Source organism: Protobothrops mucrosquamatus, unplaced genomic scaffold, assembly GCF_001527695.2.
Source record: "Protobothrops mucrosquamatus isolate PMUCROS unplaced genomic scaffold, P.Mucros_1.0 scaffold453, whole genome shotgun sequence".
NCBI lineage: Eukaryota > Metazoa > Chordata > Lepidosauria > Squamata > Viperidae > Protobothrops > Protobothrops mucrosquamatus.
In genome coordinates, this window is record NW_015386776.1 from 428,447 (window position 1) to 442,477 (window position 14,031).

General features: G+C 32.3%; 1 protein-coding gene across 1 annotated transcript in view; it reads left to right on the forward strand.

Moving 5' to 3' along the window:
• LOC107287888 (lipopolysaccharide-responsive and beige-like anchor protein) overlaps positions 1 to 14,031 on the forward strand; it is a 275,476-nt gene that overhangs the window by 234,140 nt on the left and 27,305 nt on the right. The window contains exon 26 of the mRNA XM_029284234.1: positions 9,391 to 9,480. Coding sequence (XP_029140067.1) covers positions 9,391 to 9,480 — 90 coding nt within the window. The remainder of the gene's footprint in view (positions 1 to 9,390; positions 9,481 to 14,031) is intronic.

Sequence of the window (14,031 nt, forward strand, 5' to 3'; positions counted from 1 at the left end):
TTTTTTTTTTTTTTTTTTTTAGAAAAAGTCTAGGAAGTTTTGTGATTGGTGCATCATTTTTATGCACGCACTAAAAATAAAACAAAATCCAGTGGTGTTTTTTCATATGTAATCCTATAAGAACTTATTTTTTCATAATTTAAAACAAACAGATCTTTATCAACAAAAGAATGTGCAACATGTAATGTTAGATCTGGCAAACTTTATAAAATGCTGCTACATAAAATTCACATTTGAAATATTTTTTCTGAATTTGTAAGAGAATAACTGTTTGAATAATTGATTTAAAAACGACTTGCACCATTGCTCCTGTCCTCACTGGCATTACCATATTATACTTTCTGCTTGAATCCATTCATGGCCATTTTTATTTTGTTATATAGTTAACAATGTTCACTTTTACTTATGATTTTCTGAGATGCTTCTAATGAGCATAAACATTGGACATGAGACAGGACCTTCTGATTTCCGAGCCTTCCTGCCATGATATATTAAGAGTATTTTAGGAGTGTGTATGTGTATGTGTTTGTGTATTTATTTAAAATAGTTTTCCAAGTAATTAGCTTCTCTTTCTGTGATAAACTTTGAGATGTGTATAACAGAAGCAAAGATGACCAACTGCATAGATATTTATTTGTTTTTAACCCATTTTCCTAGTCCAATCTAGTATAGAAAGCTGCGAGGATCACCATGAGGGTTTCCTAACCTTCTGCACACCACAGTTAATTAACTAGAATTAGGTAAATTGACATGACATAAATTCTACTTGCAAACATATGTATAAGACAAGAAGTCATGGTATCCATGAATTCTTTGTAATATCTTTTAAAATACAAAGAGCTCAAGATTAGTAGTGTGATTAAATGTCTTTATTACACAAAGGGACATACAGAATGCTGTTTTCTTTTTGCCAAGAAATCTGGAATTTTGAAAGAACAAAGAAGTTCTCACTATGTTAATTTCCAAGATAGCCAGCACATGTGGAAAAACAGCATTACAATAATTTGTGAATAAAGGGGTCTGTTCCCTATTTTACTATTTCTATGATGTAATAGCTTAACAGTCTGCTGCACTTTAAACATTTATGGAGTCTTTAATTGTTTAAAAACAGCTTATGCTGATAAACAAAAGAATGAAGTTTACTGATACTTTGGCCTAAACTACGTTTATTAGTAAAAATGAAATTAATTTTTGGAAACCTTGTGATCACTTAATATAGATGTAAGCCTTCTGTTGACCTTCTGAAATATTTGTTCATTTCTTTTGCTTTTCCTCATATCAACATTTTCCTAGATTTTAATTATTTCTTATGTTCTTCAAGATGTATGAGCTAAAGCAGACATGTCAAACTCACGACATCACGTGACATCGCGTGACGTATTGGAGCTTTTTCCCCATTGCCGGCAATGGGGTGGGCGCAGTTTCATTGTGACGCGTCCGGCCCACGGGCCAGCAGTTTGACACCCCTGAGCTAAAGAGTAAAACAGACCAATGAAAAGATTTGGGCTATATGATGTTGCAGATTAGGAGTAGAAAAAAAGATATTAGTCTTTGATATTACCTCACAAACAGTGCATTACAAATAGCAAGAAGCTCAATAATGGTTTGTTTTAGTCTTTAATACATATATATTTTTTATTTTTTTAAAAAAATATCTTATATTGCATAGGGGAAAAAAAGAAAAAAACATTAGTACTTTAACAATCAGAAAATGTAATGTACCTTGAAAGTAGCTATGTTTACATTCCATATTATGAACCAAAGAGAACCTTCATTGACCATGTCTCTTTATCACAGTAAGTGTTAATTCTTCAGGGTTTTGGCTTACTACGGTTTTAGTCAGTCAAAAGGAAAATAAACATTAGCTAACTCTTCTAAAGTTAACATCAGAATTGAAACTAATTCTCTGTTTTCCTTAAGATTAGAAATAAGACAAAATTAACATTGTATTATTTTCCTCAAGGGCTTTTGAGGAAGAGGTGAGGTAGCTTATATGACATTTCTTTCCTAATTGGTATAACTACTGGACGCTCTTATTAATTTGTTAATTTCTAACATGGAAAGAATAGATTGCATTTTCTTTTATATATATTATTATATTATATTATATTATATTATATTATATTATATTATATTATATTATATTATATTATATTATATTATATTATATTATATTATATTATATTATATTATATTATATTATATTATATTATTATATTATATTATATTATATTATATTATATTATATTATATTATATTATATTATATTATATATATTTTTTATATTGTTCAGAAATTGTGACAAGTCTCTTCTGGTATATCATACCTTAGAGATTGAAAAAAAAAATCTTTCTTACCATTACTGCTGGAGAATAATTTTTCCTTTCATTATAGAAGAAGGTATAAGAAATATGAAAGTTCTATGCATATCTCCATGTAATCATACCAATATGTATATGATACACTGTCAATCCATTTGATAAATGAATTTCTTACACACCCTTATACTAACTCATCATCTCCCTGTCTGTTAATCCGTCTCTTCAAAGATTTATTCTAACATTCCAAAATTGAGAGGAACATATATGACCAGCATTGGCTTGATTGGTCAAAAATTATAAAATAAAAGTGAAATATTTTTGTTAGTTCATAAAAATAGTTTGCTCCCTATAAAGAGGTTTGCCAACTTCTCTAAACATTTTAAATTTTACTGCTTTGGGATACGAGAGCCTCTGAGACCAATTACAATGGAACACAGTTTCTTAAACTAACATATTGAAATAAATGTCTATGAATTCACAAGTACATTGGGTCTTTTAAAAAGAAATGTTATAATTTATCCCAGGGAAAAATGCTTTAAAGGAAGTTGTTTATTTAGGATGCTTTATTTATATAATAATTCAGACTGGGACTATAAACTGTATATCTAAATATTAGGCTGAATTTAAATTTTCTGTTATGGATAGAACAATTGTTTATGATCTTACAAAAACTTTAATAGGACAAGAAGATAGAAATGAATTGATTTATTTTTTATAGCTCATTATGTCCTCTCAACATTGATCCAGACATTTTACTAACTCTCTGGAATAAATTTCTGGAGACTATAGCCAATAAAGTTTATCATGAAAAAAAATGTTTATTCCTAATAAATGTTTATTTATTAGATGGCAATTTTCTATCAAAAAAATTCTACTGAGAGAATGCTCATGATAGTGTAACATTATTAGGATCCAAGACATTATTAATAATACAATAGAAATAATTCTTACCCTGCATGGTTCACTACTACATATATTGAAACTTGCTTAATTAGTAATTTTTTTAAAATATGATGAAAATTCTTGCACAAAATAAATGCCAAGGCACATTTCTTCCAGGTTATATTGTTGAAAAGAATTGCAGTGGAATTGATGTACTTTTGGAAGGCATTAGCTGGATTTATTTATTTATTTATTTCAATTGATATGATCACCCATCTCAACATCATAAGGAAATAGATACTAAAAATACAACATAACAGCATTATAACAATAAATTACCAGCAGCCAATATAAAAATCATTACTATCAACATAACCATCTCACAGGCTCTCCTATACATTATAGTCCTGATGCCTGAAGACATAGCCAATGGTTTAGGTCTCATTCATTTTCAGCGAGATGAAACTCCAATAAGTGCCATAACAGAAAAGGTTCTCTTCCTGGATTTTGCCAAGTAGAATTTGTTAGAAGACAGGACCCATACCTGCCGTTTCTTCCGAATCTGATGGGATGGGTAGATATAATCAAGGAGAAGTAGTCCCTCCATTCTGCTCCATTTCATGAAGGGCTTCATAGGTGATGACTAATATGAATTGAACATGGAAGCTCATTGGCAACCAAAACAGCTCGTGGGATAAGATATCACTTATATTCTAAATTTATTTCATAGGATTTAAAATGTAAATACTGAGTATTCTTTTCTTGTAACAAATACAAAAGATAAATTTAATCTACTTCTCAGTATCTAAGAAGGATATATTTTGAAGCTGATTTAGTTGAAGCCGAACTTTTTAAATAAAATGGCCTGTTTAACTCAAACCAGCTTTCTGCCAAAGATGAGAAAATCAAATAATTTTTGTATAGTTAAGTGCTATAAACTGTCATTAACTTCATAGGGGTGTGTTTGTGTGTGCATGCATGCTTCCAGTACTGTTCAGTTTCAGTTGATAATAGTTCTGCTGTTACTGTGTTGCTGTACCACAGCTGGGAAAACATCTTGGATGGTTCTTTGGACGACAGAGCAGTTATCTTCTTGGCCTCTGCTTCTCTAGTGTATCTCCTTAGCCTCATAGCCAGTGCTGGGAACCTTTGTTTAGCAGTCTAGGGCTTCAGACATCTGATGTGGACCTTGTTATTCTGGGCACCATCCAAACCAGCATGATTCTACTACTTTGCATCACTCTAATATTTATCACAGGCAGGTGTTTTCCCAAGGACCCCTATGGGTAAGGTAGGTACCAGCCAGGATTTAAACCCTGGTCTCTCATGTTAAAGGTGGCACTCTAACCCCTACCCTGTGAGCCATTAAACAATATCACCGTTCTCTGTCCAAAAGAGTGAGGTGTTAGGAATAACTAAGATACTGCACAGAAGCCTCAAACTCCCAGGCTCCTGGTAGAGGACCCGAAATTGAGGAAGACACAGAGCATCCATAGGAGCAGAATTGAATGAATTTCTAATATATAGCTGGGCAACTAAACCTGGGCAAAGTATTTGAAAATCACTATTTGAAGTTTTAAGACAGCTATGTCTTCCTGAAAACTCAGACAGGTGCTTCAAAGGCTGTTTCCACTGTGTTCATGCATCACTTGCTTATTTTTGCTGATGGAGCCAATGAAAATGTGAAGTTTCTCTTTCAAATGCTTTCTGTAGTCTTTATTTTGACTTCATTAGTTTCTGCATATAGGTCTTATTTAAATATTAGAAAATGTATCAAATATTAGTATGTTCCAACAGTTGTTGCTATACTGTAATTCCCATTAACCCCTCACCACTGAGCATGCAGGCTACAGATGCTAGGAAGTTTAGCAACACCTAGAAGACAAACAAGTTCCCACCTTTAATATACAATTTGCAACATTATTTATTTTATTGATTTTTTGCAATCTTTCATTTACATGATCCTTATTTCTTATCGATAAAAGAGATCTACTATCCTTTAAAAATATCATGGCATCCTATGCTTTTTTAAAATTCTTAGTGGAAGCTGGAAATTTCAGTTTTAAATCAGTTTTAAGTTTAGCCAGCTTAGCCAGCGAATCTTTCATGAAGTCAAATACAATTTGTATTTACAGCATACTTCAACAGCTGCTAAATACTTTCAAGTTATTTGCCGTTGTCTTTTTTATGGACAGGTGTTTCTGGATGTCTTAGAAAATTTATATAATTATTAGAAAATGTTACAACATTGACATTTATTCTGAAAGTGTGAATTAAATAAATGAGGACTCCACATGGACACAGCTCAGAAGGTTTTTGGAAGCAAATTATCTTGGTAGAAGCTGTAACCAGAAGTGTGCTGTCCAGATGGTTTGTTTGACACAGTGCAGCACAGGAACTGTGTGTGAAAAGCTAAATAAATGTTAAGGATTAGTCTAAACTTAATTGAAAACCTCCATGTAAAATACCATTAAATGGTACCAGTTTTTTATTTAATTTTTTTTTAAAAATGTATTGAATCCAAACATACTATTTAGAGATGTAATATCTAATAGAGGCAGTATAAGAGTATCTCTGATCCATCGCACACTTGTTGAAAAATAAGTTTTGGTCAACATAAGGATGCTAATAATGCCAAAGTCAATATACTAAATAGAATTACGTATTACAAATAACTTGTGTTTAAATTGGCAATCTCTATAGGATATTCCTTTCCCATTGACAGTATCTTGTAGAAATTAACTCGAAATCTTGGTATGGCTAAGTTAAGTGACTCATATCCAGCACTGTGAATTTTGATATGCATCCTGAATGATAGTTTTATCATGATATATGTAAATGTGATAGTTCCTAATCTCATATGGAAATCTATTTCAACCCGAAATATTTGCAGCACTGCATGTATTCTCTCCAGTCTTCTTTATAGTTTCTTTGAATTCCTTTGCCATTTTTTCTTTGTCTCTTTGAAGTATTTTCAAGGCTCATTTTTCTTATTCCGCTTTATCTGCTTTTTTCCAGTAGCCAGAGATTTAGGTGTTCTCAGTGAGCACATCAATGTTCCAGACAAAGACACTGTTTGAAATTATCCATGAACCCAGTGCCTCTAAACATTATTGAGTGGCATTTGTTTCTGTAGGTTATGTCTGCTCTGCCTAACTGGTTTATTTCAGATTGGCAGCTGGGATTACAGTGTGGTAGATGGAGGCTTTGCATGGTTTGAAGACTGCATTGAAGCTGTACTAGGCCTCAGTTTAATATGTCTGGAATGTACAGGCTCAGATTAGAGAAAGTTGCAAAACACCGAGAGAGAAATAAATCGTTTTTGCAGGCTGTAATTACTTCTCTGTTTTAACTCACAGTTTCAATGTAATTATACATGCAGGAGTTATTTTCATAATTAGGCTGAACAAAAGTATGTTTTATTATTTTATTTTCTTACGTGAAAAGTATTGTTGCAGTAAGATGGTGTTCTAAAGAACCTAGATTATACTGAGGTTTCATTCACCTTAATATTTTGAAATACACATTGTTTCCATACAAACACATATTCTGGGGTATACAGGTTATGGTGGAGGAAAGCAGCAACAGAAAGCAATATTGTAAAAAAAAACATATTTTTCTTTATACGCATGCACACAAGCACATAAATACATGCAGACATACATACAAACATACCTACATATTCACCCATTTCTTACCAAAATAAAGGTAGGTAGGTTGGTAAGTATAGATAGATTCCTCACCCAAGAGACAATGCCCCTATAAATTTGGATGCACAGAAACAACAGAGCATCTGTTTTCCAGTTCCTGCTATATAAAGACATTTGTACTAGCCTCATCTCACTATTACTATATAAATATCCAGGATATACAGGACTACTCTTCTACACCTCTTTGCTGCTTTCAGATACCAGCCCTGCTACAACATACAGTGTTGCCAGGTTTTTGCTCAGCAGTGCTTAAAATTCATTGGATGATGACCTGTACCATAAATTAGACTTAATGAACATCTAGTTCACCATACTAGAATGCTCTGAAATTTGATAGCTATAGTCTTTCACATGTTCACCTTTATGCTACCCCTTTTTATTTTCTTTCAGTTTTTATATAATTTTTCTGTTTTAAAACATATTTTTACATCTTTTTAGCTTTTCTTAATTGTTTTAGATTCTGGTGTATCTTCTATGAGTTGTACTGATTTTACTCCCCACCCCTTCCTTGTGCTGATCTATGACAATAATAAAGTTTTGATAATGATATCATGTTCAGTAAAATTTATTCTCAGGTAAATGATTAAGAATTGAATGATTAAATGATTGAACTGAATGATTATAAAATTAACTGGTTTGTAATGTTTTGTCTTGTATGTTAACATGTTATTTATTTTCTATTATTATGAAAAGTATTCATGCAGACAGGGTTATCTTTAAAATCTCAAAGAGAGGCAGTTATGTGTAGGGGTTAAGGCACCAAGCTAGAAACCAGGAGATCTTGAATTCTAATCCCAGCTAAGGTTCGAAGATAGCTGGGTGATCTTGAGCCACTTGTTCATTCTTAGCCCTAGGAAGCAGGAAACTGCAGGGACTTGTCACCCTGAGTCAACACTGACTCAAAGGCCCAATTTTAAAAAAGCAACTCTTCTCATTGCCTGCAAAATAGGCCATATTCTTCCTTAGTTCCCTGCAATAGTTTTCAGTGATTGTAGAGGCGTCAGAAACATGGCTGATAAACAAGGGCTGAATCATTGATTTGTAGCATCTAGAAATCTCGGAAACAGCAGGTGAAATTGCAAAAAGATGGCGAAGAGCTTTCTCTTTAGATGCAAGTTCAGTTGTACATGTACTGCCTAAAGATATATGATGGACAAATTGAAAATAAATAATGCATTTGGAATATTTTAATCATTCTCATCATTTTGACTAAAATTATAGATAATCTTGTATTTCGTTTTGTCTTTCACATCTCCCCAACCCTTTTTAAAATTACACTTTGTAGTTCTTTTCAGACATAAACATATAGAACAAGCACATAAAGTTGCTGCCAAAGAAAATATATTTGTCTGTAGTCTCTTTATTACTAGAGAAAGCAGGAAAATTTACGCATCTTGTAATTATTTATAACTTTCTCAGTATGACAAACACACAGCAATGAAGCAAACATTCAGTATGTTAGGTATTTCTTAATGTAATTTATGATAATCTTTTTCCATATAAGACTGTATTTTTTTTATTAAAAGCTTTATAAACGTTTTACAATATAATTCCCCCCTCTCCAAAAACCCTCCCTCCCCCTACCCCTCCTTCCCCCCCCCCACTTCCCAGAGCTAATCACAGGGTTAACAATAGGATAATCGTGTTCTAACTAACATTAATCTACTATTAGAATAACAAATCTGTAAAATCCTTTAACTCTTTTTAACATAAAATATATTAAGATTAAACACAATAATAATAATAATATCATATTAGTAATTAAGAATAAGGATAAATAAACTGTTATAACATATTAACAACAATAATACTCTAAAATTCACTCAAAAACCAAATGGAACTTTTTGGTCCCATATTTATTCTCAATATAATCTATCCATCTTCTCCAAACCAAAATATATCTTTCTTGTGAATAATCCTTCACATAAGCGGAAATCTTGGCCATTTCTGCTAAATTTGATACTTTAAGTGACCATTCTTCTATAGTGGGCAAACGTTCCGTTTTCCAATATTGAGCTACTAGTAGTCTTGCAGCCGTTATAAGATTCAACATCAAATTCATTTCTTTAACATCCAAATCTTCCATAATACCTAACAAAAATATCTGCGGTTTAAACTTTATCTTTTTCTTAAAAATATTTTGAATATTTCACCATATCTTAATCCAAAATGCTTTTATTTCCCTGCATGTCCACCAAATATGAAAATAAGTTGCATCTAAATTTCCACATCTCCAACACTTAGGTTGTAAATTAGGATACACGCAGGACAATTTTTGAGGATCCAAATGCCACCTTTAAAACATTTTATAAAATTTTCTCTTAAATTTTGAGCTTGAGTAAATTTTACATTTCTAACCCAAATTATCTCCCATATATCCAATGAAATCGGTTCTTGTATATTTTGAGCCCATTTTATCGTACAATCCTTAACCAATTCTGTTTCATATAAGACTGTATTGATGATGTCTTTCTCAGGCAGTGGAAGCTCAGATCCGAAGTTTTGGACAGACTCCTTCCCAAGTGCTTATAGAACCACATCCTCCAAGAAGTTCTGCTATGCAGCTGGTAAGTTGGGTGCAGATTTTATACTCTGGTAAAAAGACTATTCTGAATTCAAATACATAAATCTTTTTTGTTTGTTTGTTTTAAACGTATAAAATGCAAACATTTTGCAAGCATACCGGAACTAATATTTTACAGTGAAACTTTTTAAAATATTCATTCTTCCACTGAAATTATAATCCATTACAATTTATTGGAATTCCACTGGAGTACATCATTTTCATGGCATAAGCTTATTTTCTAAAATACTTTTAAAAAATTATTTTAGGGATCTTATTTAAGTTTAATCAGATGAATATAATGATTTTTAAATAATGATGCTCCATTTTAATTTCAGGGACAACATAACATGATCACAGTTACTAAACTCAGTGTGCACTTTATTGTTCTCTTTTTGTACATGGGCAGGTGTACAAAATATGGCTTTTACAAAGCTATATGTTCAAAAATATTTGGATGATATTCAAATCTGCTCTTAGTATTTGATATTCCTTTTCACATAGAAATGCAGTTTAGAAATAAAAGAGAGGAGAGATATACAAAAATGGAAATAAATTAATAATGTCTTTTGAAGTGAAAACAAAAATAAAATCAAAAGATAAATTTAATCAATACTGCTTTTACCCAAATTCGTTAAAAAGTATGGTATTAAGTTTGTGTAAACATTTTGAAATTAGTGGGTGGATTTAGATCACTCATTTAAAGTCAGATAACACTATAGCTATTTGCTTGAAAATCAAGAATTTAATTCAGGCAATTCCTATAATTTTAACAAAATCAGATCACACACATTTGTGCATATCTACAGTATATGTATGTACTGACTGTGTGTGAGTTTAATGTGTATGCAAAAAAGATATATTTTTAGCACTTCAGACCTCTGCCACAGAGGCGAACATGCAACCGACGATAGCATCTCTGCAAATGTTTTATAAACTATACCTTCAGAGATGAGTTTTAAAGTTCACATTTTTATTCTGTGTGTTTTAATTTTTTTAGGTGTTAAGATGAGAATGACAAAAATTTTCATTCCATGCTGTTAACTTTTTAGATCACCAAATCAAAGTTTTACCACTGTAATGATTGGTTTAATCGCTAAAAGTTCCGCTAATTTCTTTGGGTTCTGTGTGGAGAAGACATTAAAGGCACCATGGGCTGTGTTAAGTGCACAGGCCATAATATGCACCAGGTGTAGTAATTAGCAATCACAAGGATGCTGCCTATTTGTCTGGTTTGGCTGCTGTTGCTGTATCCCCTTGTGTTTTCACACCATCAGATAGCTGGATTTAATTGAGGCCACATCAGATGAGGCATTACTGACACCTTTAATTGAATGAGCATCCAGGGAGGATTAACTCATAATATTGATTGGCTTTTAGCCACTTGCTCAAAAGTGTGTCTGGGTAGCTTATTAGTTGTTTTTATTTACACCTTCATGCTAAGATTACAAATAGTAATTCATAGTGCAGCATGTTTTTCTAAGTACTCTTAATGCTGTTTCTTCAAAGGAGGGATATAAAATGACAAATGTATTATTTATTAGTTATCTATAAAAAGATACTAAATGTACAACTAATGATAAATAGGCAAAAACTATTGTCACTGTATTCAAACTCCAAAAATACAATGCCTTTCAAAAAATTGTATTTCAGGAATATTCACAAATAATATTAGTAATAAATATATAAATAATAATTTTATTCAGCAGAGTGTATATTAATACCATGCTCACTAACAATAAGTTCTTTTATTGGCTCAGCTGTTACATATTAGTTATTTCAAACAGTATCAGAAAATATGAGAAAGTATGATTTTGATAATATAACCTGATACCACTTGTGTTAGAATAGGAGCAAATGGCTGTAATTTGCTACTTCCTAAATGTTAAACGTAGTGATGAGAGTTATAAAGACCTTGATCATTCCTTTGACATCAATTATTTTATAGCTTCATCAAATAAGTGTATTTAATCTGATGTAATATTTAAAGGATGTGTATATATGTGCCTCTGCACTCCCAAGTTAGTGTTGATTCCTAGCAACTACATGAAGTAGTCCCTGTACTTTTCTTGGAAAAAGGGCTGAATGAGAGTGACTGGCCCAAGGTCATCCACTTGGTTTCATGCCTAAGGAAGGAGTACGTTTCCTGGTTTCTGGCCTGGTGCCTTAACCACTACACAATAAGGATACACACACATACACACAAACTTAAACAGTAATTGGTAAGATGCAAATTGAATTATATATTATGGGATCCTAACGATTAAAGGAGCAATTTCTTATGTTAAGCAATAGAGGCTGAAAGAAAATTTTGTGACTCTTCTACAGATATTAGGGTTCTGATCTGACAGTACATAGCAAAGAAAGTCATCCTCTTAACAAATGAAACTTCTATTATCAAATAGAGTTATGAAGGTAGGATGCAAAATTGCAAGGTGTAAAACATTAAAACAAAAATTCAAAAGTCTGCAGTGCATTAGGGACTGTGTTGGCATGACTGTTTTCCTATTTATATACATTGTCATACTGGAGACCTAGTTGGCTCTGTCCTATGTGGAAAACTCCTGTTGCCAAGTTGCAGTTCTAGGTGACGTCTAAGTAGCTCCATAGCCATGAGGTTCTGCTAGAAGAGCTATACTGAATTCTAGCTTTCCAAGAAGAGGAAGGATTAGGAAAAAGTGTCATAGCAACCAAGGAATTGCTAGAAATTTATTTTATTTTATTTATAAAACTTTGACTTAAAATGATTGTTAATTAGATTAGATTCAGATTAAGCTAACCTCTTGACATCTATGAGATACTTAAATGAAACATAGAGATATTATGCTATTGTTGTCAAATTGTTCATCCTTGACTATTAGTTGGAACATAAGAGTTTCATCTTTCTGGTGGAATGTCTAATGGACCTTGAGAACATGGAGGGGGCAGTAAGAGTTAAGGATAGGGTTGGCACATTACAGAAGAGAGTCCTGAGTCCAAGGGGGCGGGAAGTGTGAGAAAGAGACTCAGTAACTCTGCCTTAATTACATTAGGTATAAATTGTGTGACAGAATTATTTTGATAGGTTTTTGGATTTTGGTTATATTACCCTACTAGTAATAATAATATTTCCAGAAACTCAGTGTTTCCTGAACTTGTTAGCCTTATGGAGCTTGACAATATTATATCCTCTTCTATTTGTAACTTTTCCTGATTTCCCCCCACCTCATACTTCATGTCAGGGGTCTCCAAACCTGGCAACTTTAAGACTTGTGGACTTCAACTCCCAGAATTCCCCAGCCAGCATGAGATCCCTGCTTTATATTATTGATTTTTGTTACCAAAAATGAATCAGTTGTGGAGGAAAAGATGGAATAGCTGCAGAAAATCTTTTGATTGATTAATAATATTTCCAAATTAAGAACTCTTCATTTGGAAATATTTTCAATACAACATATTAGTTAAATACAACATATTAGTTAATAATATTGAACTTGGTTTAGTTTATTCTTTAAAATTCATATCTGTACTTCTTTTATATATTGTTTAAAATCTACATCTATGCTTATTTAAAATCTACTTCTATAGGCTTGTATCATGAATGAAGCAGATACTGAAGGGAAACTTTGAATGAAATCATGGTATCTGTAATATAACTGAACAGTAGCCCCAAAAATGCATACTTAATTGTAGAATCCATTGGTTAAAAATTAAATTAATGTGGATTGATTAGTGAAATGATTTCTTAGAAATGTTGTGTGAGACAATGAATAGATGCTGATTCAGCTGAATGTCAGCTACCACAGTGCTGGCTTCATCAGAACAGGTCTAAAATGGAATTTGACTTCAGATGTCATATCCTTATTTGTTATCATGTAACACTGTTCTGCTCTGAAGAGGCTAGTTATAAGTCTAATGAAAAATCAGCACATATTCAGTTCATCAAAATGTAGTAGCCATAAAAATCTATATTCTACAATTAATTTGAATTAATATTCCTACATGAACTTCAAGGTTTTCAAGCTGTATACAATAATACTTCAAGTTCAATTCGAAAAAGACCCTTCGTTTGCTATTTTTTTAAAAAAAGCTGTGTCTTTTTCCAGGGCAGACATGTGATCATGGAATAATAATAATAATAATAACAACAACAACAATAACAATAGGTCTTTTAGTCTGACCCCCTGCTCCTGCTCCTGCTCAGGCAGGAAACCCTATACCATTTCAGACAAATGACACAGCTGCTTTAACAAGTTGCAGACAGATATTACGTATATGCTAAATACTGGGCTTAAAGCCTGTTCCTGGTTCTGAATTTAAAGCATTGCACAGTCCTAGAAGGCATGCATAGCATATATGGATTGCATACTTAATTTGTGTATCTATTTATAGTTTGATCTTTAATGCTGTTTTACAGTTCTTTGGAGAACAGATTTTCATCTTCATGGGTTTTTTTTCTCTTTTTATTGGGGCTTTCTTTTCTTCACCTGAATCTGGTGCTTGAGAAGCTTAGCAATTTTAATACACAGACACCTGGAAATAGTTTCATGATGACTTGCTGTAGATGTTGGATTTA